Source organism: Suricata suricatta, chromosome 12, assembly GCF_006229205.1.
Source record: "Suricata suricatta isolate VVHF042 chromosome 12, meerkat_22Aug2017_6uvM2_HiC, whole genome shotgun sequence".
In the NCBI taxonomy this organism is placed as follows: domain Eukaryota; kingdom Metazoa; phylum Chordata; class Mammalia; order Carnivora; family Herpestidae; genus Suricata; species Suricata suricatta.
Genome location: NC_043711.1, coordinates 93,287,659 through 93,312,595, shown reverse-complemented (window position 1 = coordinate 93,312,595; position 24,937 = coordinate 93,287,659). Strand labels below are relative to the sequence as shown.

Here is a 24,937-nt window from a genome sequence, read left to right as displayed (position 1 = left end):
GTGTTGGGTTTTACCAATAATATAAGTCCTTAGTCACCCAACATTTGAAGATCATGAGATTTCAAACAACGTATTTTTGGGTTCTTCCAAAAACTCAGAACAATCCAGTAACAGCTGGAGCTGAGTGGAGTCTGCTCCTTTAGACGCAGGGCCTCTGGGCTGTAGTTTTCCACACTCCCCACCCTCCCCGCTGGTCACACCCGGCTTGCTTTGCTCATTCCTTCTGCCTCTGGTTCTCTTAAGTGTTCCAGCGCTTTTGATTTTTGGCAAGTGAAGATTCTTCTCTGCATCCTCTCTTCTTTTTCTACTTTCTTTTCTGTGTTCAGAAAAAGAAATAGTCTCTGGCCTTCTAGAAACAACCCCCCCACCCCCATTGTTCCATTTTTGGTAGAGACCTTTCATTACCAAGTGGAGATGGGGGTTGAAGTTTTAAGGCTGGACCCTGTTTCACTTATTTTTCATGTTTTAGGGATTCCGTACTTTTAGGGGAGTTGTCAGAGGAACTTTAAAACACACTTTATTTTTAGGGAAGAAAGTATATAAGGCTTACAATTTTTTATAGGTCTTTGCTTTGGTCCAATGGTTTTGCCCTGTAGGAACGGTTCGAAAACACGTAGGAGCTTTTTCGCGGGACCGGGGTGGCGGGAGACCTCCCAGCGTCTGGCTGGATGCTCCTGGCATTTTGCGGAAGAAGGGTAGGTTTCCTGCAGTCGATGGCCCAAGAAATGTCTTCCATCAACTGACATTAGGGCCTTTACCGAAAAATACCACTCTTTTAGCTCTCAGGACACTTGACTTTGAAGACTCCTTTTGGGGAGGTTTATTTTTATTTTCTTTTTCCCCATCCTTCAAGGATTGAGAAATAATCCACTAACAGATATCTTTGATCGACTGTGGCTAAGAAATGGTGGGGTTCCTTCTCACTGTCCCCGAGTTCAGGGTATATACATTCCATAAGTGGGCGGGCTCGAACTTATTTTCTCGGGGTCATGCATGGTCTTAAAAACTTAAAACGATTCACAGGAGGCCCTTGTTGGGCTGGGCAGTGTATCAGCAGTTGGGACCATGCAGGGGGAGCAGGCTCGCCGGCGTCTCCCTCAGCCCAGGCAGCACTGGGACAGTTGGGTCTGCCCTGCTGCCTGGATCACTAGAGCTACGCTTGAGACGGCCAGGCTCTGCCCCTCCGGTTGTCTCGCCAGCGTCCAGGCGGAATGCCAGTGACGTTCCTCATGCTCCAGGGCCGGGCAGTTTTTTTCTTAGAGCACTGTTTGTGCTTTAAATGCAGAAGACTAAAGGCTGGGACAAGGACTCCTTTCACTTACGCATGTTTCTGCTGTGCTCCATGTAGGGATTTGCGTTTGTGCCCCCCCCCCCCCCGCTTCTCACCTCACGTACCCTGGCCTCCCACACAGCCGGAGTACCCATTTTCTGGTTTACAAGGACCAGGTGTCCGCTGGCTACACAGCCTGTGAGCCGGATGCTGCCCAGAGCCTGTTTTTGTAAATAAAGTTTTATTGGCACACAGCCACATTCGGTCGTTTACATATGGTCTCTGGTTGCTTTTCTGCTACTGTGGCCCCGTGTGAGCGGTTGTGGTAGAGACCACAGGACCTGCAAAGCTTCAGCTCTTAACTGTCTTTACAGAGCCCTTTTCTAGAAGAAGGTTTGGGTTCTTAGTATAAGACTGAGGTATTAGAGAAGTGAGTGTGAGCCCTTCTGTTTTCTCGTTAAATCAGCCTGTGAAAGACGCAGGGAAATAAGAACATTTGCTCACACAGCCTGCTGTTACCGTACAACACAGGTTGCAACCTTACAAGCAAGCTGGTAACACACCTCCCACACCGGGGGAGAAAATCATCAGTCCTTTTACCTGGAATGATCTGCTTTTCCTTTTTTTAAGTGTTCCGTGTTTGTTACCAGCCTGTTTGGATGGAGCAGGAAACGCAAACAGGAGATGAAGCAGGTCTGATGGAGATTACTAGGCAGCTCGTTCTCGAAATACAGCTGCTGCTTCTGGGAAGAGGGAATAGCCTGGAGAGAGTTGGGAGTAGCCTGGCACACCCCTCTGGTGATTTCCCCCAGGGTGCCCATTCCCAGCCAGGTGTGGGGTCGGGGTGGGGACATGGTGGGGACTTCACAAGTGGTAGTCCTGGGCTTCTGCTGGGCAGGAAGGACCTGGGTTGCCAGTTAGGGAGACTAGCTGGCCCATTCGATCCTATAGTTCCGTGTACATGGACTCTTCCTGTCCTGTTAGTAACTTGCTGAAAGGAAGTCAGGCACTGAGGTATGGCTTTTACTGGTATGTGGCAGAAGCCACGAAAGCGGTCTGGAAGATCTCACTCAGGTTAGAGATAGATCTGCTGGCTCCACATGTCAGGCTTCCCTTTCAGGATCTTTTCGCCCTCTTCCCACTCCCCACCTCCCTCTTCCTTCTTGTCCTCCTCTCCCTCCCCCGCCCCCCATCCTCCCTTCACCCCATTCCTCTGCCCCAAATGCACACGGCCATTTCCTAGGCAGATAGCAGACCCTGGGCATTAGTGGTTCTCAACCAAGGGCGTCCTTGAGAGTAGGAAGGCTTAGGAGGATGCATTAAAAAAGATATGCTAAGGAAGCCCATGGGAGGTTTTTTTTTTTTAACGTTTATTTATTTTTAAGAGACAGAGACAGAGCGAGGGGGGTGGGGACGGGCAGAGAGAGGGAGACATAGAATTCGAAGCAGGCTTCAGGCTCTGAGCTGTCAGCGCAGAGCCCAATGAGGGGCTTGAGCCCACGAACCACGAGATCATGACCTGAGCTGAAGTCGGACGCTTAACCGACTGAGCCGCCCAGGCACCTCAGGGGAGATTCTTTTTCAAGGAGTATAGAAATAGCAGGCATTTTGAGACCATCAAAACCTTGTAATAAAAACCAGGAAGAAGGCATGACTGCTTATAGTCTTGACAACTCTTTCCCATTATCCGGGGGGGGGGTCCCAGGATGAAATAAGGGTCCCATTTAAATTAGGGAAAAAACAAAGTAGTGTAAAAACATTAGAGATGAACAGACAAAAGTGATGTTTCTTAGAGGAGATAACATCTTTAGCCAATAAACTGTTAGAACTGTGTATGTGAGGTCAGGATTAACAAAACCCCAACAGCATTTCTGTCCACCTACCAACAATGACAACTTAGCAAGTAGAATAGAAAAAGATCCATTCATAACATCAACAGAAAGTATGCAGGTCTAACCAGCATATGGGATCTTTGTGGAGGTAATTGTAATGCTTTGCTGACGAAGAGGGGAAAAAAAAGCTTTTTGTCAAAGATAAGGTACTGTGGTTGTGGCCATCATCCCTGGAATTGAGGCTCCAGGGTTGAGGAGCTTTCTGGAAGTCACATAGGCAGCGACTGGGTCATTTCGCTGCTCACCACCAGACTTTCTCATGGTACTTCTGAAATACTGTATTTGCTACCAGTTGCCCATCGACCTCTCCCCAGTGTTTCTTCCTGAGGGATCTTCCGTGTCTGAGTGTGCCTTTGTTGGATTCTTTAATTTATTATTAGGGAGACATTTCTCGTGCTTTGAGGACCTTACTGTGTTCAAGAATCGTGGATTCAGGGAGTCTCTGGTTGGCTCTACTACTTAATGCATTGGGGGTTAAACATAAAAAATGAATGCCTGTTTTTTTTTGTTTTTTTTTTTGCGACTCATATTCAGTTGATCTCTACTCCAGGAGCCTGTTGAGAGAATCCTAGGGTGAATTGCCACATTTGTTGGCTTTGTTCAGACTCCGTTTGTGGGTCTCCTGTGTTGGTAACGTTAGTAACGGCAGCAGTGTGTTAAATGCCTACGTTGTTACAGCCTCTCGTTTAATCCCCACCAAAATACCATGAAATTGGGTATGATCATCCCCATTTTACAGATGAGAAAATTGAAGCTGCGAGATGAAGAGATTTGCCCAGGGTCATGCAGCTGGTGGAGCTAAGTTTTGAACACGGGTGTGCCTGGGTCTTGGCCATTGTTACTGTTGGCTCGGGCAGCCTATTGATTCTTGTCGACACCCGCTTTTCAATCTACGGTTTCTGAAAATAGAGGAGAGAGAGAGAGAACAAAAAAAGTATCTTAGTATTGAAGGACCTGCAAACTCTGTATTTAGCAGAGTAACTCAAGATAGCTTTTTAATGAATGTGTGAAATGCTGTGATTTTCTTTTGTTGTTATTGATGTATTTGTTCAAATTCCTTTTGAGAATGCACATTTGTTTTGAAACCAAACCTGTCTTTCTTGCCTACATTTCAGTCAGAACTAAGACATGGTCCGTTTTACTATATGAAGCAGCCACTCACCACAGACCCTGTTGATGTTGTACCACAGGATGGACGGAATGATTTCTACTGCTGGGTTTGTCACCGGGAAGGCCAGGTCCTTTGCTGTGAGCTCTGTCCCCGGGTTTATCACGCTAAGTGTCTGAGACTGACATCGGAACCAGAGGGGGACTGGTTTTGTCCTGAATGTGAGGTTAGTTCCTGACGAATGAATGCGTTCTCTGCCTCATTTCCTCTTCTTTCTCTTTCTTCCTTTGATTTCAAAATTATCAAATCATCCAGATATGGAAACAAAAAAAATTTCTTGCATTCTCTGCCGGCGCCCCGGTTTTGGGCCCAGCGTTGGCAGGGGCCTCAGCGCTGCCGCTCTTTGGAAAGACGATGGCACCGAGTATGGTTTTGATTCTTCCTGGGTCTTTGGCTCACACTGGGATCTGGAACCTTCTCTGTCCCGTAATGAACATTTCAGACGTGAAGTGATAAGCCGTTAACCGCTTACGTCTTGGAAAGATCGTGTGCGGAGTCTAGTCTTTTTGGATGTTGTCTCCTGCTGTCTTGTTGACTCATGGGTCATAGGTGATCCCAGAAGACCCCTTCTGGTGGTATGCTGCCTGTGGTTGTCCCCGGACGCTCAGACACACGCCACAGCGGTCCTCCAGTGCCCATTAGGTGCTAGGGATTCGGCAGTGACCTAAAAGGGGCCCGCGTGACAAGCTTTTCAGGACAAGGGGACGAAAACCAAAGGAAAGGAATCAAAGAGGACGGAAGGGGCAGAAGAAGGCTGGAGGTGTTGCCCTTTCATGTGAAGAGGCCCAGGAAGGTCTCCTTAAGATTTGAGAACGACGCACAGGGGAGGGAGAGCGAGCCGCCGTCAGGCAGAGGTGCTGGGGCCACAGAGGCAGAACAGAAGCGCACGGGCCTGGCGAGGAACGTGCACCTGTAGGAAAGCCGGAACGCTTTTCCTGAAAACCGTTACTGCTGCCTCCACAAACCTGAGGTGGCCTCTTTCCTCGGCGACTTGCAGCTTCAATGGTTTTTCAAAATGCTGCAGACGACATCACCTGCAAAATCATTCAACACGGGATGTCACTTGGGTTCAATGATGTCTGTATTGGTCTCAAGGCGCTCTTCAGGGAGGAGGAAAAGCACACTTTAGGACAGTGCCTTTGGTACTACGGCTTTTGTGTTGGGAAAGGAGAAAAGCAAATATTTGAAAAGAAATTAGACATCAGATCAATAAGATGACAACCCTTCAATGGAGCTCTGCCCCTAAGGCTGTGAAAGGTGGCGGCGGGCTCTCTCTGGGTCCCGGGAGACGGGCGACCCGCCGGAAGGGCTTTGCTCAGTGATGGCGCCCTGTTGCGGGGCTCGACCTGGTTCTCTTACGTTCGGGGCGGTGTCACCGGAGCCTTCCTCCGTGTCCTCGTGTCCTGGCCCACTCTTCCCAGTTGTTGAATAATTTCCCAAGAACCATCGTGGCTTTTGCTGCAGATATTAGACCTTGATGAACGCGGACCGGAACAACTGGGATTTATTTTCCTGCGTCGAGAGAAGCCAGAGGCAGGGCCCGGCCAGAGTCTGTTCGCAGCCAGACTCTTTCTGTTTTCACTGTTGAGGCGCTGTGTCCCCCATGGCCATAACGTGGCTGCCGGGGTTTTTTATGACGTGTGTCTAGACAAAAATTCCTCTAAGGGGAGGAGTGTTTTTTCTTTGCAACCCGCTTTTAATCCAGCAGAAGGACTTTGCCCTTCAGCCTCCAGCTGACTTGCCCTTGGCCTCATTGCTCAGCATCAGATCAGTCCTCATGCAACAAAATCCTGAAAATGCCCACCTGGCACTTTTAATCTGTGTCGTGGGAACCAGGCACTGCCAGCCAGGAGAGAAGGGATCGGGGCCGGAGCAGAGGTGAATGTGCTCGCCACGGATAGTTACCTGGAAACGCACAGCAATCCAAACAGGTGTTCTGTGTCTACGGTTTCGGGCCACACGTTTCTTCCGGGGGTACGCTGGCAGCGCATCAGCTGGAAAGACTCGCTGTTGCAGGCTCTGCGAGCGAGGCAGTTAGATACACACGTCACATACCGTTTTCAGCGTCTGAGCAACTCCCATATTGCCCTTTTCCTCGACAACCAACCAGACACGTCTGAAAGTTCCTTTTGGAGGATCCAGAGATATAAAGGATGGAAACGAAATCAAGATTAATTGGAGAAAACTTTTCTCAGCTCTCCCTACACAGATGGTTAAAGAGTGTTTCCTGACATCATCGGGATTTGCTATTTTCATTGTTGCTACATAAGGAGTCTGAAGCTCCGGAATGTGGTACCAGATTTACACAGCAGAGTCTGGTTTCAGACATTTCTCTGGGCCTCTTCTTTGATGGGAATTTCCCTTTCGGAATGACATTCATTTCCCACGGAGACAGACAGCGAGACTGTGCGCCTTGCGTAGTTCTGCCCAGAATGTCCTGCGTGGGCTCGCATCCGTGGTGACAAGAGAATGAAGTCATATTTATATTTAGTTCCCTCCCACCCCTTGGATTCTTTGTATGGGGGAGACTGTCCTATTCCATCCTTGATGTCATTGTGTATAATGCCTCGTCAGCTTCCGGAAAGGTAGCCCAGAACCCTAAGGGGATCAAGTCAAGCGACTGATTTCCTTGTGCTCAGATATCACCCTGAACCATTACTGGTCTTTCCTTGTCACCTCCCCTTCATGAAAACCCACAGTTTTTCGTGATGATGTTAGGTCCCTGCCTACCTGCATCTTTCTCTCTCTGATTATGTCCTCTTCCTGAGCGCAAAACCCTTCCCAGATTAGGTCATCAGTGGTTTGATGTTCCCCTTAATTTTTATCTACTGATCCTGTATAGGATCAAGTAGATTGGGGGCCTTCTCAAGTAAAACAACTAGTGTCTATGGATGGAAAGGATTTTTTTTCTTAATGTGCTTGCTTATTGGAACACCTAAAAGGGAGGAAAGGGAACTATGTATGGGAAAAGTAACGTTTTTCTAACCGGACGTTTGTGTGATTTTGACTTGTAGAAGATTACTGTAGCAGAATGCATCGAGACGCAGAGTAAAGCCATGACCATGCTCACCATTGAACAGCTCTCCTACCTGCTCAAATTTGCCATTCAGAAAATGAAACAGCCAGGGGTAAGAACATTCCTCTTGATATAAGCATAAGCGGGAAATAGTGAACTTTTCTTATCTTCTGTTCACATTCTCGTTCTGGGGGCTCTTTGGTTTCCAGACACCTGTGCCTACTCTGGGCCTTCGTACAGTTCAAATACCTATAAATAAGATATGAGGCATGACGACGTTCAGTTCATTCTCCCTGGTTAGTTAGCACTCCGTCCCCAGGGACTGTGTCAGGAAATGACATACAGTAGAACGTTGGCGGGGATTTAGAATTCTGATCCGCTGAGAAGCAAAGCCTCCTACCCACACCCCATCGGGAAGGAGCGTTTGGGTTTCTTCCCACTGGAATTTGTAAAATTCCTTTTCCGTGAGAGCACACGGTGCAGCCCAGTTTCTTTAGAGTCGGGGTCTGATGATGCAACCTACAAGTAAAATTCAACCCATCGAGTCCCAGAAAGGGTGAGATTTGGTTAAACTCCCTCAATTTTGAAATGGGATTTTTGGACAGCCTTTGTCTAAAGAAGATCCAGACGCGAAAGCAGGAGTGCCACAGTGAGCCGGCGCACACTGTTCTCTGGCACTGACCCTTCCCGGAGGCCCGGTCACGTCATATGCACCCTCGGTGGCTTTACTTTTTAGGTGCCCGTTTTCAGGAGGATGATGGTAAAATGCCTCTTTCTTAAAAATGCTTCATGCCCATGTCATCGACATGTTAGGACATTCTTCATACAGACGGATCTAGAGAAACCCAAGGGCAGGGTTTTCCTTTTCTGATTTGCACCAAGGTACCACATGGGCTAGTCGTGACCCTTTGTTAAACTCCCCAGAGTCTGCTTTCTAGGTCAAATGAATATATGGTCATGTTGAGACTCAGGGTACTGAGTGTAGCCACTGTGGCTTAATTTCTTAAAAAAAAAAAAAAAATCCCCAAGCCTTTGTTTTGAGATTATATTCTGAAATTTGATACCATGACAAGAATTCAGAGTCTGCCAATTGGGTGTTGCTAAATTGGGTACCTATGTCTCTCTGTCTCTGTCTCTTTTTTTTTCCCTTAATTTTAATATTTATTTTTGAGAGAGAGAGACCAAGCACGAGCAGGGGAGGGGCAGTGAGAGGCAGACTCAGAATCTGAAGCAGCCTATAATACAGGCTCTGAGCTGTCAGCACAGAGCCCGATATGGGGCTCGAACCCATGAGCCGCAAGATGATGATCTGAGCTGAAGTCAGACACGTAACCAGCTGGGTCACCCAGGTGCCCTACAATCTTTTTAACAAAATCTCTGTCAATGGAAGCAAAAGCCTGGATAGCCTCAGTCTGGAAAGGAAAACAATCCCCCCCCCCTTACTGTGGAGTCATTTTTATGTTGAGTGACAAGCAATTACTTCCTGCTTTTTCACAGGCTAAATGAAACCTGCCGAGGACTGTTTACCAAAAGAATAGATTCACGGAGACTTGTCAGCACTGTAGAATTATAAACCAAAAAAAAAAAAAAAAGAATAAGGCGTTAAGTTCTCACATAAATTGTTTGATATAAAATCAATCAGGGCAGAAAGTTGCTGCTGATACTGAAGCATCTTTTTAACTTGGAATGGCTGCACACTTTACTTCCGTGTAACGGCACATGGTCTCCCTTTCCGTGCGTGCCTCCCTTGAGTCTCATTTGGTGTTTTAGGTACTGATAGATTGAGTTTAAGAGTTTAGGGTGTTATTTTTATTTTTATAAAAAATATTTTTTATTTATTTTTGAGAGAGAGAGCGAGAGAGAATGAGTGGGAGAGAGGGAGACACCGGTTCCGAAGCAGGCTCCAGGCTTTGAGCTGTTGACACAGAGCCTGACCAGGGGCTTGAACTTGTGAACCGTGAGATCATGACCTGAGCTGAAGTTGGATATTTAACTGACTGAGCCACCCAGGTGGCCTAGATTTTATTTTTAAATATATATATTTTTTTAATTTTGAGAGATAGAGACAGAAACTGCATGCATGAGTTAAGAGAAAGGCAGAGAACCCCAAGCAGGCTCTGCACCGTCAGCACAGAGCCCGATATATGACTCAAAACTCATGAGACATGAGACTGTGACTTGAGCCAAAATCAAGAATTGGTGTTCAACTGACGGAGCCCCTTCAGGCACCCCAAGATTTTACTTTTATGTAATCTCTACCCCCAGTGTGGGGCTCGAACACACAAACCATAGGTCAAGAGTCACATACTCTACTGACTGAGCCAGCCAGGCCTCTCAAATCTTTTAGATTTTTAAATATTGTTAAGACATCACCACCCATCAAGAAACCGGGCCTGGCGATTTGAACTGATTCACGTAGGGCTTAAGAACATGGATCAGGGTGAGAAACTTTGATATGGTCCTTGTGTTGAGGGTAATTTGCCTTCATAAGGGGGGAGCCAAAGCTCAGTGTCAGCACTGAGGGGGATTTCGTTGAGTGTGTCATCCCTAGGTGTGACTAGATTTCACTGTGAGTCCGTTTTGATGACTGACGTTTGCAGGACATAACATACGCCTTATTCAGGGTTCACGTCCAAAATAGCTGATTTTGTATTTTGTTGATCTTAATAGAAGAGGACCGGACCTGTTACTTGGTTAAATATTGAAAACAAAACAAATAACAAAACCAGAACAGCTCCCATTATTATTGATAACCAGGCAGAACTAGAACATGAACCGGTCCGGTACTGCCCCAAGGTCATTCTTTTTTTAATATTTTATTTTATTATTTTTTTTAACATTTATTTATTTTTGAGAGACAGAGCATGAGCAATGGAGGGGCTGAGAGAGGGAGACACAGAATTTGACACAGGCTCCAGGCTCTGAGTTGTCAGCACAGAGCTTGATGTGGGGTTTGAACTCCCAAACTGCGAGATCATGACCTGGGCCGATGTTGGACGTTTAACGGACTGAGCCTCCCAGGTGCCCCCTCCAAGGTCCTTCTTTATGGAAACACTTAGAACTAGATTCTCTGAAAAGTTGTCTCTATTTGAACAGTACTTTGTTGCTATGAATGCTTGTCTTCCTCCATAATGATGGGCGTGTGTGTGTGTGTGTGTGTGTGTGTGTGTGTGTGCGCGCGCGTCTCTTTTCTTTCTTTTATAGACAGATGCATTCCAGAAGCCTGTTCCGTTAGAACAGCATCCTGACTATGCAGAATACATCTTCCATCCTATGGATCTCTGTACATTGGAAAAGGTTGGCCTTCATCAAAGAACCTCACCGTTGTAGGCCCGAATTATCGAGATGCCTAAAGACCCTTCCTCACTTCCTGTGCCCCATCTCAAGTTAGAAGGTTTCTCTACCTCTCCCCTGCGCCATTTTTATTTGGATGCAAGAACCCTTGGTCCCCCAACTTCCGGAACATTCTTCCAAGGATTGCAGTGGAATTGCTGAATTCCACTGATCAGCTCCAAATAGTACTTCTGCTGGTGATTGTGGCTTTATACCTCAAACAGTCACACTTCTACATACTCGTGATTTGATTGATTTGAGGCCTGCTTCCCCTTTTCTCTCTGTCTCAGAGGTGCTAATGAGGGCAGAAGGAAGGCGAAAAGAGAAAATTAAGTGTTCGGAAAACCTTCAGTTTGCTGATAAAGATGTGGCTCCCGAGAACGTAATCTACTGAGAAGGATATGTCTTTAAAGCCTGAAGATAATTTTTAAAAGTTCAGGCTGAAATTTTTTTCTTGGAACGCTTTAGATTATGCACATCATTTTGGTGCTGAGTTTCAAATTTTTGGCACCAAAATATGGGTAAAGAAAAGGATGGATCTGGAGAAAACATTTTATTTTTTTTAATTGCTGACCCCCAAACGCTGACTGAAACGTGTTTGGGAAAGTTGCATACACCCTTACGGTATTTAGAAAAAAAAGGCTTTAGAAAAAGACAGAGTTGGAATCCCAGCTTCATAAATTCATAGCTTTGGGGCTTTGGATAAGTTCTTTAGTATTTCCATAGCTTAGTATCCCTGCACGTAACAGCAGGATGATAAGTAAGTGTGTCATTAAGGTCTCCGTCACAGGGCTTACGTGAGACTTACAATTAATCATAAACATATAAATATATGAAATACCCCGGTTTATTGGAAGGGGCTGCTTGATAAATGACAGTTACTTATATAAGAGGAAAAATTTCAAGTTACTGTGATGAATTCAGGGACTTTGTTTTCATAGAATTATAGCTCTCAAATAGAAGAGCATCCTGGGAAATGGGTAAAAGCATTCATTAATGTGGCAAATGAATGCTGCGGAAATGATGTGCGGGGGAGGGGAGAGAGCGGAACAAAAATGATGTGGGGACACAGGTGTTAATTGGCTTGTGTAGACTCCTGGGTCATTATGCTCTGTGGCTTGCTTTCCCCAGAACGCTAAAAAGAAAATGTATGGGTGCACGGAAGCCTTCCTGGCCGACGCAAAGTGGATTTTGCACAACTGCATCATTTATAACGGAGGTGAGTGGCTTCGGTGGCTATCAGGAGCGTGTGCTGCCCATTCTCCCACCTTTCCTAACCCCGCCCGCCATTCGTAGGGCCATTCACCGAGGTCGTTTGTGTACAGACTGCTAATGTATGTCAGTAGGGGATGGTGACTCTGCATTTGAAGATAGGAGTTGATACCCTCTTGCCCCAAACCAGCAAATCCACCCTCCTCCATGTTTTCTGTCCCCGCAGATTAGTTGTACATAGTCTAGAATTTCACATCGATGGAATCCTAGAGCGCACTCTTCTGTGTCTGGCTAATTTCATGCAGTGTAGTTTTTTTTTGGAGGGGGGAGGGGATTCATGCCATCATTGGTTTTGTTCCTTTTTATTTCTGCGGGTGGTTTCTATTGTACCAGCCTACAGTTTATTTACCCATTCCCTTTGTCATTGCTGAGAGGTATTGGAGTTTTTAGATTGGGGCTGTTAGGAACCCAGACCCTGCGAACAGTCTTGCCCAGGTCTTTGCATGGAAATATTCTTTCATTTCTCACGGGTCAATACTCAGAAGCGGTGCTGCTGCTCGTACGTTTATATTTAAGTCTACGAGGCATTTTGGGAAACTTTCCGCAAAGTGGCTGTATTGTTTACCCTCTTAGGCCATGTATGGGGGAGACTTAGTGGTTTCACATCCTTTCCAGCACTTGATACTGTCTGTCTTCTTCATTTCAGCCATTTTTGGAAGTAGGAACAGTTATGGTGTGTGAATTTGGCTTTTCCTTATGACTAATGGTACTGCTTATCTTTTCATGTGCTTATTAGTCACTTGTATATCTTTTTTGGTAAAATATGTGTTCAGATCTTTGGTTTGTTTCAAGAACTGGGTGGTTTGTGTCTTCATTACTACATTTGAGGAGTCCTTTGTATTCTGGATAAAGTTTTGTCAGTTGTGGTTTTGTGGGTTGATTCTTCTAGACAGAATGGAAGAGGCTTTCCATGAAAATCTCCTCTCTTAGCTCCCTCCCTTCTCCCACAGTCCTCTCTGTCTACCGCTTGGCCAGGTGGCGCTCTCAGCCTCCTGCTCCACTCTGTTCCTCTTATTTTCTGCTAGAACGTTCTGCCTTGATGACTTTTTGTGTCCTTCCGTGTCAGCCTATCCGTTCTCTGAGGCGCTCTCCCTTGTGACCCAGACCACACGAGGTGCTCCTGGTGGATGTCCCAGCGTCTGTGCTCCCGATGGGAGCACGTATCACGCTTCCCGGATGGTGCTATGTTTATTTGCTTCAGCTCCTCACCAGGATGTAAGATCTTTTTTTCCCTCCCCTCTAAGGACACACGATCTTTAAGAGCAGACACCCTGTCTGTCTTCTTCCTCTCTAGTCCTAGCGTAGATTGCTAGCTCATGTAGGGAAGAGGTAGGAGTGGGTGGATGTCTGCTAAAAAGCACATGTTTTACATTATTAGCCCAGTAGCAGGCCAGACATGTGGGGAGGGGAGAAAGGGGCGACGAGGAGCTTGGGGGAAAATCTGCGTAAAGATTATAAACTTAAATATATAGAAAGGCTGGGTCAGATCACATAAACAAGTGGAGGTGGCAGAAAATTAGCATAAGCCGGGTCGGCAGAGAGTAGAGACTGGGGAATGGGAACCTCCTTTCAGGTCTGAGGGCGTCACCACTGGACAGCGTTAGCAGACCTCTTGAGTTTTTAAGGCAAGCCGGAAATCTAGGGTGTGTGTGTGTGTGTGTGTGTGTGTGTGTGTTTAAAATCTTTTTGTCAACAAATTTATCATTTCTGAAGACACCATAATGTTTGAAAAAAAGCATACTTTTTTTTGTGGCCATCTTGTCTTCTGGTTTAGCAAAGGTGAGGCATTGAGAGTTAGACCTGGGGCAGATTTCCACCTCATTTGCCAAGTAGTCTCGTGTAAACGACTCCTGAGCCTTGGTGTATGCATTAAGGAAATGGGAGCATTCATACCTGCTTCCTGATAGGGCTTCTTGAGTTAAGAAGAAAATGTATTTTGACGCACCAGGCACAACAGAGCTGCTTGAGTAATTGTTTTCTCTCCCGTTACCTTTCACGGGCTGGAGTCTGGAACAGTGGGTGACTTAGGCTCCTTCCCACTAATTGGAGCCTTTTGAATATAAAAACATCTTCCAAATAGTCATCTGCGAACTGTAGGAATCCCGCACAAATCGCTCAGTTTCAGAGATGACATTGAGGCACCAAAGATTGGCCACTGCTTATGGGAAAAGTCACATACTTTGAATTGCTCTTAGGCACCAGGATCTTCTGGTTTTTAGCCTTTAAAAGCTTAATCCCGGGGGAAAGCAAGTTGAAAGGTTGTTAGTGGAAGTAGAATCCCGAAGCCTGGTGTTACAAACATGTTTCCATTTGAATTAATCATATTTTCTTATTCCCTTAGGAAATCACAAATTGACACAGATAGCGAAAGTAGTCATCAAAATCTGTGAGCATGAGGTATGTGTTTCTCACGGTCCTGTTTTAAATGCATCCAGAATGAGGGGCTGGCGTGTGATTTCCATCTGCAGAATCTCTTAGTGGGTAGTGGGGGCAAATTTGGGATTTGTTGAGGCATAAACCGTGCCCCTTCTTTCTCTTCAAGGAAAAGCAAAAGTGACCAAGGGGATCGCCCCGGCCCCGCATGCTAGAAGTCAATACTGTCTTAGCCATGATCTCAGGGAGGTGGACATGACCTTGTATTATTCAGGCTTGAGTCATGGTCAGGACCTTGGCATTTTGAGTTTTCTCGGTTGCGCAGATCGGGTTCTTAATTATTTCACCCCACAGTGTGGCATTGGGCCAGGCATTTTTTAGTTTTCTTGGGGAAGATGTTTGGATTTTAATGATATTTGGGGGAAAGGCTTTTCTCAGGGAATGGCGTGCAGAGTCCTGGGAAGTCAGTCCCTCTTAGAAATACCCATGGTTTCGATGCTGTGGAAGAAGTGAACCTCCGGGCCTGCCCTGAGGCTCTCGTGGTTGTGCGAGGACAGGGAGCAGACTGGTTCCAGGAAGGCTTTGTTAGACCCCCCGCTGTCCGAGTGAGAAACTGCGCTGGGAGGGGCGCTGGGAGGGGCGCTGGGAGGGACGCCGGCGTCTTGTGCATTTCATTCATTCATCATTTGTTCATTTCTTTGTAAGGAAAACATTTGGATATGTTAGGATACGCCCATTTCTGCATATCTTTACGTATTAAAATTTTTTAAAATGTTTATTTAATTTTTTTTTTAAATTTTTTAATGTTTTTATTTATTTTTGAGAGAGAGAGAGAGACATCGTGAGCAGGGGAGGGTCAGAGAGAGAGGGAGATGCAGAATCTGAAGACACACTCCAGGCTCTGAGCTGTCAGCACAGAGCCCGACGCGGGGCTGGAACCCACGAACTGTGAGATCATGACCTGAGCCGAAGCCGGACGCTTAACTGACCGAGCCACCCAGGCGCCCCTAAATGTTTATTTAATTTTGAGAGAGAGAGAGACAAAGTGTGAGTGGAAGGGCGGGCAGTGAGAAAGGGAGACACAGAATCCGAAGCAGGCTCTAGGCTCTGAGTTGTCAGCACAGAGCTTGATGCAGGACTCAAACCCACAGATTGTGACATCACGACCTGAGCTAACGTCGGACACTTAACTGAGCCACCCAGGTGCCCCTTACTTATTAAGATTTAAAAAAATTTACTTTTGGGAGAGATAGTGAGCATGAGTGGGGGAGGGGCAGAGAGAGACGGAGACACAGAATCTGAAGCAGGCTCCAGGCTCTTGTAAGAACACGAGTCTGAACCAAACAGGTGCCATGACAGGCTTTAAGTTTCCCCTCTGAACTAGAAGGCCTAAGTTTCAGTTTCCCCAAATAGATCAGGCAGTTACACGTTGCCTAGAGCAGGAGAGACCACCTTGCGGTATCCAATCAGGAAAGGCCAGCTACCTCTCCCCACATTCCTTAAGGTGAGGCCTGCAGATAGGAACTTTAGATAGGACCCTGTTACCTAATGTTAAAGTTAACCCGTTAGTCGCCGAACAAGACCCTGGGCTCGCTCTGTAATTGGTTAATTTCGAAACTACTTTCAATATTGTGATTGGGTCCCGCCAAAAGTAACAAACCAGCTCTGAACAATGCATATGGTTAAAGTGCTGCCAATACTGTTGTACCATTATGATTGGATCTCTGTACCTGTGTTACCATTTCTTGTAACTCCCCCTTCCCAAACCCCGTATAAACCCTACTCAGCCCTTGTTCGGGGCTCTCAGCACGGATCCACTGCGCTGGTGAAGTCTGTGAGCCCGAGTTTATAAGCCCGCAATAAAGCCCTTTGCCTTTGCATGCGTGCCTCGGTCTCCCTGGTGGTCTCTGGTTGTTGAGGATACTGCGTTTTGGGCATTACACTCCGAGCTGTCAGCACAGAACTCAGCGTGGGGGCTTGAACTAATGGACCATGAGATTATAACCTGAGCTGAAGTCAGAGGCTTAACCAACTGAACCACCCAGGTGCACCCCTCTACAGATTTTTTTTAGTTTAAAAAATATTTATTTTGAGAGAGAGATTGTGCGCAGAAGGGGCAGAGAGAGAGGGAGGTAGAGAATCCCAAGCATCCATGATGGGGGCTCGAACCCACAAACTGTGAGATCATGACCTGAGGCAAAGTCTGATGCTCACCTGACTGAGCCCCCCAGGCGCCCCAGGATGATCTTCCTAGTATAATTGTTAGAAAGGCATCTGGCAGGTCTCAGGCTGTCCACAGAGCATTGGCTTCATGTAGATATTTCCTGATTGATTTCTAGGAAAGCTGTAGCAATATGTGCAACTATCTGGGTAGTTTTTCTGTGTCCTTGCCAATTTTGGAAGTTCTAATTTAAAAAATCATGCATCTATATTTTCCCTGCAGTGTGACCAGTAAAAACAGTGGCATCTCACTGTGATTTTGGTTTGCATGTTTCCTTTTTGTTTTTTAAGTTTTTATTGATGTTTGAGAGAGGCAGTGGGGGAGGGGCAGAGAGAGGGACAGACAGAATCCTTAGCATAGCAGGCTCCAGGCTCTGAGCTGTCAGCACAGAGCCCGTCGCGGGGCTCAAACCCATGAACGTGAAATCATGACCTGAGCCGAAGTCAGAGACTTAACCGACTGAGCCACCCAGGCGCCCCTGGTTTGCACATTTTTTATGACAAGTGACGATAGACTGGTTTTGGAAGGAAGCTATGCTCACCACTATACGATAGACTGGTTTTGATATGTTCATTGTTGCTTTAGAATTTTGTATGAGCGAGTTCTCCAGGTGCGTTCCCCTTGGGGATTCCTTTGTTTTCCTGGATTTGGGAGCTAAAGCCTAGGTGTTTAGTCGCTCCCAGGTGGGATTTACTGGACGCAGGTACTCAGCGTCTGGGATTTCTCCATCTGCCTGTTAGCAGTACAGGGCAGCTGTGTGTGCTCCAGTGCCGAGCTGCCCTGGACCTTGGGTTACCCCTTTGCTCCCACCAGTACCTTCAGAGTAGCCCACACATAGAGTGAGGAGGAACAGGAAATATATGCCACTGTTCATTCAGTCATTCATTTATTCTCTTGCTCCTTTATTCAGTCTTTATTCATTGACTGTTGAGTTAGTCAATTATAATTGTAACGTTATTAGTAAGAGTAATACTTGCTGAGTGTCTGGCACCTTCCATGATGCAGAGATAAAGAGAAAACAAGTTATGACAATGGTAAGAGAATAGCAACAGACAGGGTGATGACGGGTGAAACTCGTTAGCTCTGGAGTCCCTCTGCCTTGGTTCAAATCCTGGTCCTGCCCCTTTGCACCAGGGAGACCTTGGGCAGGTTTCTTGACTTTCTGGGGCTTCACTTTTTCCATCTGTCATAATGGGGGAAACAGCAGGCCTGGCTCCCAAGGGTGCGAGGAGGAATGGATTAGTACTGAGGAATGAATGAATTGGCACCCGTCGAACACGTTGATGATCCCAGCGTAGATCTCTGGTAAATGTTAACCAGTGTGTCTGTTGATCACGGTGTCACCTAAAGCGGTTTACATGCACCGCCTATAATTGCTACCTGGTAGGTACTACTCACATCCCCATTCTGTAGATGAGCAAATGGAGGTTCACCAAGATAAGCAACTGTTCCTAACGTAACAGAGCTAGTAAATGCTGGAGTCTGAATTGAGATTCAAGAAGAGGGATTCTGAGATCTAAGTGGTACTTAGGTCCCTAGAGGAATGTACGTTTTCAAAGAAAGAGAAGGACGGTCAGTAAATGACATAATTTTGAGATTGTCAGTGTAGGTAAAATAGCACCTGCCCTGGCGGGTGTGAGTGGAGCTGGGTGGGAGCTGAGCGCTGCCAGCAGACACCGGGGTGGCTGGAGGTGTTTGGGGAGCTCAGACAAGAGGCCAGGCCTGGTCACACTCGGTGTTGAAGGAGGAGCTAATGTGGAGTTTAGACTTCCTGGTTAGTTTCTCAGCCTTGTACTACTGACATTTACTCTGGAGGATCCTTTGTTTCGGGCACTGTCCCGAACCTCCTAGATGCCATTTGCAACAACTACCCATCGGATGTACGTGATGGCTCTGGCTGCTGTGGGGGGGATCCCAGTGGGACCAAGAGTGGAGGCCGCTGGTCCCGATGTGGTCCGGAGGGAGCTGTCGGTGGCTCTGGCCGGGTGGAGGACGTTTTGGGGGGGCGGGGGGGGGGCTTGCGAGGTGTTTGGATTCCGCTCTGAGGGGTTCCCCACTGGGGACGCTGGTTTAGCTAATCTTACCTGCGAATATCCTCACGCATTCCTTGAGGGCCCCCAGACGTGAGGCCCCTGGGTGACCCATCCTAACGTATTTTTGTTTTACAGATGAATGAAATCGAAGTATGTCCAGAGTGTTACCTAGCTGCTTGCCAAAAACGAGATAACTGGTTTTGTGAGCCTTGTGTAAGTTGCATTTCCTTCCTTCCTTCCTTCCTTTTCGGAACTCATGCCTTAGATGACTGCCGGGGGCTGCCTTTTCCAGGCGGCTTATTCGATGAAACTTTGGGAGAAGATTTTAAATATATACATATATATTTTACCAATGATGTTATGGCAGAGTGAAAGTAACCCAGGTGGAAAAATCCTCTGGGGCTGAAATTCATGTGCCAGAGGGAGTGTTGTGACTTCCTGGGTTTATCGGCCCCGCAGTAGACTGCAGGGTAGAGAGCCAAACGGAGCCCGTCAGGGAGGGGGCTGAGAGTCATCAGGAAGTGTGTTCTTTGACGAATCTGTCTTCAGAGAATTGGAAACACCTACCTGGATAGACATTATGGTCTCTCCCAAGTGGTGGTTTGGGGTGGGGGATGGGAAGAGAAAAATCACCCTGTTTTCCGCATTGATCTGCATTTTCCAAACCAGTGGTTTGCAGAGAGAAGGGAGTTCTTGGGGTGGGGTGGGGTGGTCTGGTGGGTGGAGGTAGGGCTGGAGCTTACGGTGGGAGGTGGGGGGAGACAAGATAGGGCAAGTACAGTGAAAAGTGAAACATAGTTTACGTCTCTTCCTGCCGCTGGAGATTAGACACCTGAAGAGTTAAGGCTCTGAGCAGCCCTCAAGGTGGTTTACACCGCCCTTATTACATGGTAATTATAATGCGCATTTCAGACTCGCAGCTTAGCGGAGGGTGTAGGCATTGCTGTCTCCATGTTGCAGGGAAAGGCGCACACTTGCTCACGGCCACCTCGGTAATTAGCAATGTGGCCAGTGTCCAAGCCTGATCTCGACTGTGGTTCCTTCTCCCCTGTTTCTGCATTCACCCCCAGAACCAGCTTCGCCTGGGGCATCCTCGCCTCATGTGGGCCTAGGGAAGCCCCCTTGGGAGACCCTGCCTGGACGCCATCTCGCTCAGTGGGTGGCCTTGCTGTATCTGCATAAAGCAAGCTTTGTGTATCTTCGGTCTTGCTGTCACATCCATACAAACTCTGGGTTTTGTTTCTCTTTTCCTAGAGCAATCCACATCCTTTGGTCTGGGCAAAACTGAAGGGGTTTCCATTCTGGCCTGCAAAAGCTCTGAGGGATAAAGACGGGCAGGTTGATGCTCGTTTCTTTGGACAACATGACAGGTGGGAGTTAAAACCGGCTGCAAACATACAGCTCTAACTGAACCTTTGATAGCTCCATCATGGATGCAAGCAGGGGCGGAGGGAGTGTTAAGTTGTTTATTGTCATGACACATGCAGTCATCTTGCAGTCACAAATCCTGTCTTGAGCTGCTGCGTTAACTCTGATAACGTGTGTGGGCTTCAGTTTTTTCAGGTATGTTAAGAGGAGAATCATGCTTTCGTAGGTTTGTTGATGAAACTGGTACCAGAATAGGCTCCACGGCTATTTTAAGTGGGGCTCTTCATTTTAGATTTTGTAGAGTAAATTAAACCACCGGGCAAATTGCTTTTCAAAATAATGCTTTCAGGGATCAGAAGTATTTCCGCAGATTGCCAGTAAATGAATCTCTTATCATTGTGCTGGGTGGTTCTCTCCCGTTGCCTTTTCTCTGAAGCCAAATAGGAAATTATAAGAGGCGGCTGTTTTACCAGGTGGGCGCCCTCCCCGCTCCCTCGCTCGCAGGGAAGTGAACTGTTCTAGCTCTTAGCAGTTCCCTATCCTCCGGGCTTGAAAGCAGCAAGTGGATCCAGGTGAGCAGTGGTTAGTATCATAGTTTTCTTTTTAGCAAGTTATGGGAGGATTAAATGAGGCAGAAATCTTTCAGTGTGCTATGAAGCAGTCTGAAAGCGTGTTTGAGTGTGTTGGGGAGAATACGTAAAACACGTATTCCAGGGCCCCTGGGGGGCTCAGTTGGTTACGTGTCTGACTCTTGATTTGAGCTCAGGTCATGATCTCCTAGTTCGTGAGTTCGAGTGTTGCCCTGGGCTCTATGCTGCCAGCGTGGAGCCTGCTTGGGGTTCTCTGACTCCCTCTCTTTGCCCCTCTCCAGCTCGTGCTCTCTCTCAAAATAAATAAGTAAACTTAAACAAATTTTTAAAAATGTATTCTAAAAATTATACACACCCACAGAATATTCTGAAAGTACGGTCTGTGATTCCAAACACCAGAACCAGAACTGTTACCTCTGTTCACTTTGCTTGTTGCCTTGCAAATGAAGACAGAAGAGTGAATGGCCAAGTAAGCTGTGAAATCATTTACTAGAAATCCATTGTCTGGAGGCAAAGTGGAAATTAACTGCGATGGTCCTGGGTTTGATAGGAAGTAGTTTGCTTTATTTGATTTTGACTGCTTTGCTGGGAATCTTTTGGTGCTGCCGTGGGTCTGGCCCCATGCTGGATGCCGGGGTTTATGGGAGTGAGCTGGCGGACATCATTCCTGCCCACCTACCTGAAGGCTGGCATCCTAGTGGGGAAGACACATAATACCCAAGGAAACACCCAGCAAGTTGATCTCAGGGTGGGGGCTTAAAGGAGATCGGGGTGGAGGGTCGGGCAGAGCCAGCCTGCTGTTCTCTGGGAAGGCCAGGAGCGCAGTGTGGTTTGGACAGGAAAGGGGAGGAGAGGATGGTAAGAGATGGGGGCGGAGCAGGGTCTGGATCACACGGGCTGTGGTCTGAGTCGGCCTCTTCCTTGAAGAGAAGAAGAATTCATTATAGCATGGCAAGTGTTAACCCTCTCCGTGATTTGGGATTATTCTCGATCTGAACACAACCCAGTGTGGGTGTACTGGGGGTATAGGTGGGTGGGGGAGGCCAGTGCCTGCCGGCACGCACCGCATGGTTCCCAGAGTCTTAGAGTCTTTCATTTCGCTCTCAGCTGAGCCCACTCTGCACGGATGTCTCACTCCTGCCTGTCAGCTCTGGACAGTAGCTTTTGGGGGTGCGGGGCGGGGTGCATGAGCTCCGCCAGCCCTGTTCCTGAGGCCATTTTCCCAGAACTGGCCGATATGCGTTTGTTCTGGGTAGGAGCTGTTGTGGAAGCAGGGTCCCTGCGTTGGTGAAAAAAGCTAGCAGCCCACGTCCTGTGTCCGTGAGGTTTGCCTCCCCTCCTCTGTCTTCTGCTCCCTCAGAGGGAATGTGCCCAGTTGTTGGCTCATTTTGGGTGAGGGGAGCCCCTTGTGGGGGAGCGACTGAGGCCCCTCCTTGGGAATGGATCGGGTGGCGCAGGAACGAAGTCACCGGGAGCTTGGGGGAAACCTAAAAGGAGGAGCATCCCTTCCCCCCAGGAGATGTTCTTAAAGCAGAAGCTGGTCACACCCAGCAGCTCGGTGCGGAGGCTACAGAGAATGGCCAGGCCGTCTCTTCCCCAGGGAGCGGCTTTGGGCTTGTGGAGCAAAACCTCAGCCTGGTCCTGGGTAAGCAAAAGAGGTCAGGAGAGCAGAGTAAGAAATGTCACAGCCAGTCACCTGTTCATCGTTAAGTTAATAAATACCGTAGCAACCCTGGGGCGGCTCTGGTACAGATCGAGACATGTTCTGGAGAGTCTCCTAGCTTGCTTTCTGTCCCTGAAAAATGTTTGCCTTCTTGGGATTCAATTTCTCACACACACACACGCACGCGCGCGCGCACACACACACACACACACACACACACACAATGACACCGTATGAAAATCCAGGAAATGTTTAATGAATGTCTGCAGAGCTGCAGGAGAGCGAGTTGGCCTGAATGGAGGGCCTTCTAGGCAGCGGGCGTGGTTTTCAGTGCTTTTTGCAGAAGCTGATTTATTCCCATTTGACTGGAGTAGAAAACTTGAGGCCCTGAGTAGGGAGTAGCAATGCTGTGTGGCTCTGCGGCCTGTTAGGACATTGGTCCCCAGAGGCCTTCTTTTGTTTAAGAAATCTAGTTTCCCTTTAACTGTGCCCTGGGCCTGCTTGAAGGAAAAGAAACAGGGTCGTGAACTCTCTTGGCTGGAACCTTCGTTGAAGGCCCTTGAGACCTGGCAGGAGACAGGCAAGGCCCCGACCCCAGACAGAAGTGGTGGTGGTGGTGGTTGCGGGGGGACACAGTGACAGCTGGCTGGTGAGCTCCCGGTGCTATGGGGACTGGTTTAGGTGCATTTCCTTTGCTCCCCTTGACCTCCCTCCAGGGAGGGGCTCCATCTCCATTTTATCGATGCAGAGCTGAGGCCGGCTTAGGGAGAGGGAAGTCCTTTGTGGGGTTGGCTGGGGACCCCAGCTGCCCCTAAGAGCTTTCTTGTCTAGTGCAGACGCCCGCTCCCCGAGGAGGGTCAGCTGCAGACTCACCCAGAGGGCATCTGCCTCCTGCCCTGCACATCGGTCTGGCCGTGGATGTGGCCCCTCGGGACTGGGCAGGATGGCAGCCGCTGGTTGGGGTGGGTCAGGAGCTGGTGATTCGCAGCGGGCTGAGAGCAGTTAGATGTTTTTGGGGTGTCCGGCTCTAGCTTGTGTCACGACCCTGTTATCACTGCGAATTGCAAGCCTCCAGCCCGTGTCCTGGATTTCGCCCCACACGCGTGCTTCATTTCTCGGGGCTGTTTTGTCTCCAAAATGGGAAGGAGATGCCCTCTGTTAGAACCATGGGTAAGCTGGCTGAATGGTCCATATTTCTTGCTTACCTTTAAAACGCCGGAACATGAGGCCGCGTGGCGTCTGATCCCTGCGCGGGCACTTGTGAGGCCCCTGCGGGCACGGTGCTCGCCTTGGACCCGCTGTGGCGCTTCTGCCTCCCCACCCCCCCACTCTGCTCCCCGTTGTGTTGTGTCTGACTTGACTTTATGGCCTTTGCGATCCAAAAGGCCTCCTTGGAAATGTTCGTTCGCACCAGATTCCCAGCTACAAACGGGACGGAGGCTGGGGAATCCAGTGGCACGTGGTCTGTGGTCTGTCCTCCTGTCCGCGTGTGGCGGTGCCTCGGAACCCCGAGCAGTGGCAGGTTAGACGGCCCTCTCCTGCCTGCAGCCGCGCGGCCACGAATTACGGCAACGCAGCTCATGTTCTCGTGAGGTCTCTGCAGGGCAAGCCGGGACATGGGGTGTGGAAGGGAGAACCAGCTGAGAAGGGGGGTGGCGGGTGGAGGCTGTTCTTTGCACGGTTTCCCCGTGAATTCTCTCACATTTGAAGCCACGCACATCCTTGTGGGTTTATGAGATTCCAGCGTTTCCTTCTAGTGCCTCGGAGAACCCCAGGTTTATGAGAGATAGGAAAACTCTGTGTGTCTGAGCTCAGAGGAGGGGGCTTTGGGACCACTTCTGATTTTGGAGGTGCCGTCCTGGAAGCCGGGACTGTTTTCCTCTTCTCTACTCACCCGGAGCCAAGAGGGGATTTATTATTCTTGTAATGGATTAAAATGACTAAGTGAGCTTTGTGATGTTTTAGCGAAGTTTGTTCTTTATGTTTTGCCATTAGAACATGTCTGTTAAGTGCTAATGGCTAATCATATTAACCATTCAAACTGAGTCATTTAAAATTTCTTTTGGCTGGGGGCACCTGGTGGCTCAGTGGTTAAACCTCTGACTCTCCATTTCAGCTTACGTCGTGATCCCACGGTTCGTAAGTTTGAGCGCTGCCTTGGGCTCTGCACGGGCCATGCCAGGCCTGCTTGGGAATCTGTCTCTTTGCCCCTCCCTCCTCTGCTTATACTTTTTCTGTCTCAAAAGAGATAAATAAAAATTTTTTTGAGAGAGAGCAAGAGAATGAGCAGGGGTAGGGCAGAGGGAGAGGGTGAGAGAGTCCTACGCAGGCTCCAAGCTCAGCATGGAACTCACCAGGGGCTCGATCCCACCATCCTGGGATCATGACCTGAGTCAATGTCAGGAGTCAGATCCTCAACTGACTGAGCCACCCAGGAGCCCCCAAACCAAGTCGTATGTATGTATGTATGTATGTTTATTTCAGAAAGAGACACAGACAGGAAGACAGAGACACACAGAGCATGAGCAGGGGAGGGACAGAGAGAGATGGGGAGACACAGAATCTGAAGGAGGTTCTCCAGGCTGTGAGCTGTCAGCACAGAGCTCAACACAGGGCTCAACACAGGGCTCAAACCCACAAACTGCGAGATCATGACCTGAGCCCAAGTTGGACACTTAACTGACTGAGCCACCCAGACGCCCCCCCACCAAGTCATTTTTGAGGAATAGAGTATGTAT

The 24,937-nt window shown here is 48.1% G+C and overlaps 1 protein-coding gene across 11 annotated transcripts in view; it reads left to right on the top strand.

The window, feature by feature from the left end:
• The window catches only part of ZMYND8 (zinc finger MYND-type containing 8), a 122,827-nt gene that overhangs the window by 42,812 nt on the left and 55,078 nt on the right, over window positions 1–24,937 (top strand). For 9 of the 11 annotated variants that reach the window (XM_029919326.1, XM_029919329.1, XM_029919332.1 and 6 more), the window contains 7 exons: window positions 4,278–4,496; window positions 7,345–7,458; window positions 10,551–10,643; window positions 11,811–11,898; window positions 14,293–14,348; window positions 18,714–18,791; window positions 19,833–19,948. In XM_029919326.1, coding sequence (XP_029775186.1) covers window positions 4,278–4,496; window positions 7,345–7,458; window positions 10,551–10,643; window positions 11,811–11,898; window positions 14,293–14,348; window positions 18,714–18,791; window positions 19,833–19,948 — 764 coding nt within the window. The remainder of the gene's footprint in view (window positions 1–4,277; window positions 4,497–7,344; window positions 7,459–10,550; window positions 10,644–11,810; window positions 11,899–14,292; window positions 14,349–18,713; window positions 18,792–19,832; window positions 19,949–24,937) is intronic. The other 2 variants (XM_029919336.1, XM_029919333.1) reach the window with 1 other exon arrangement.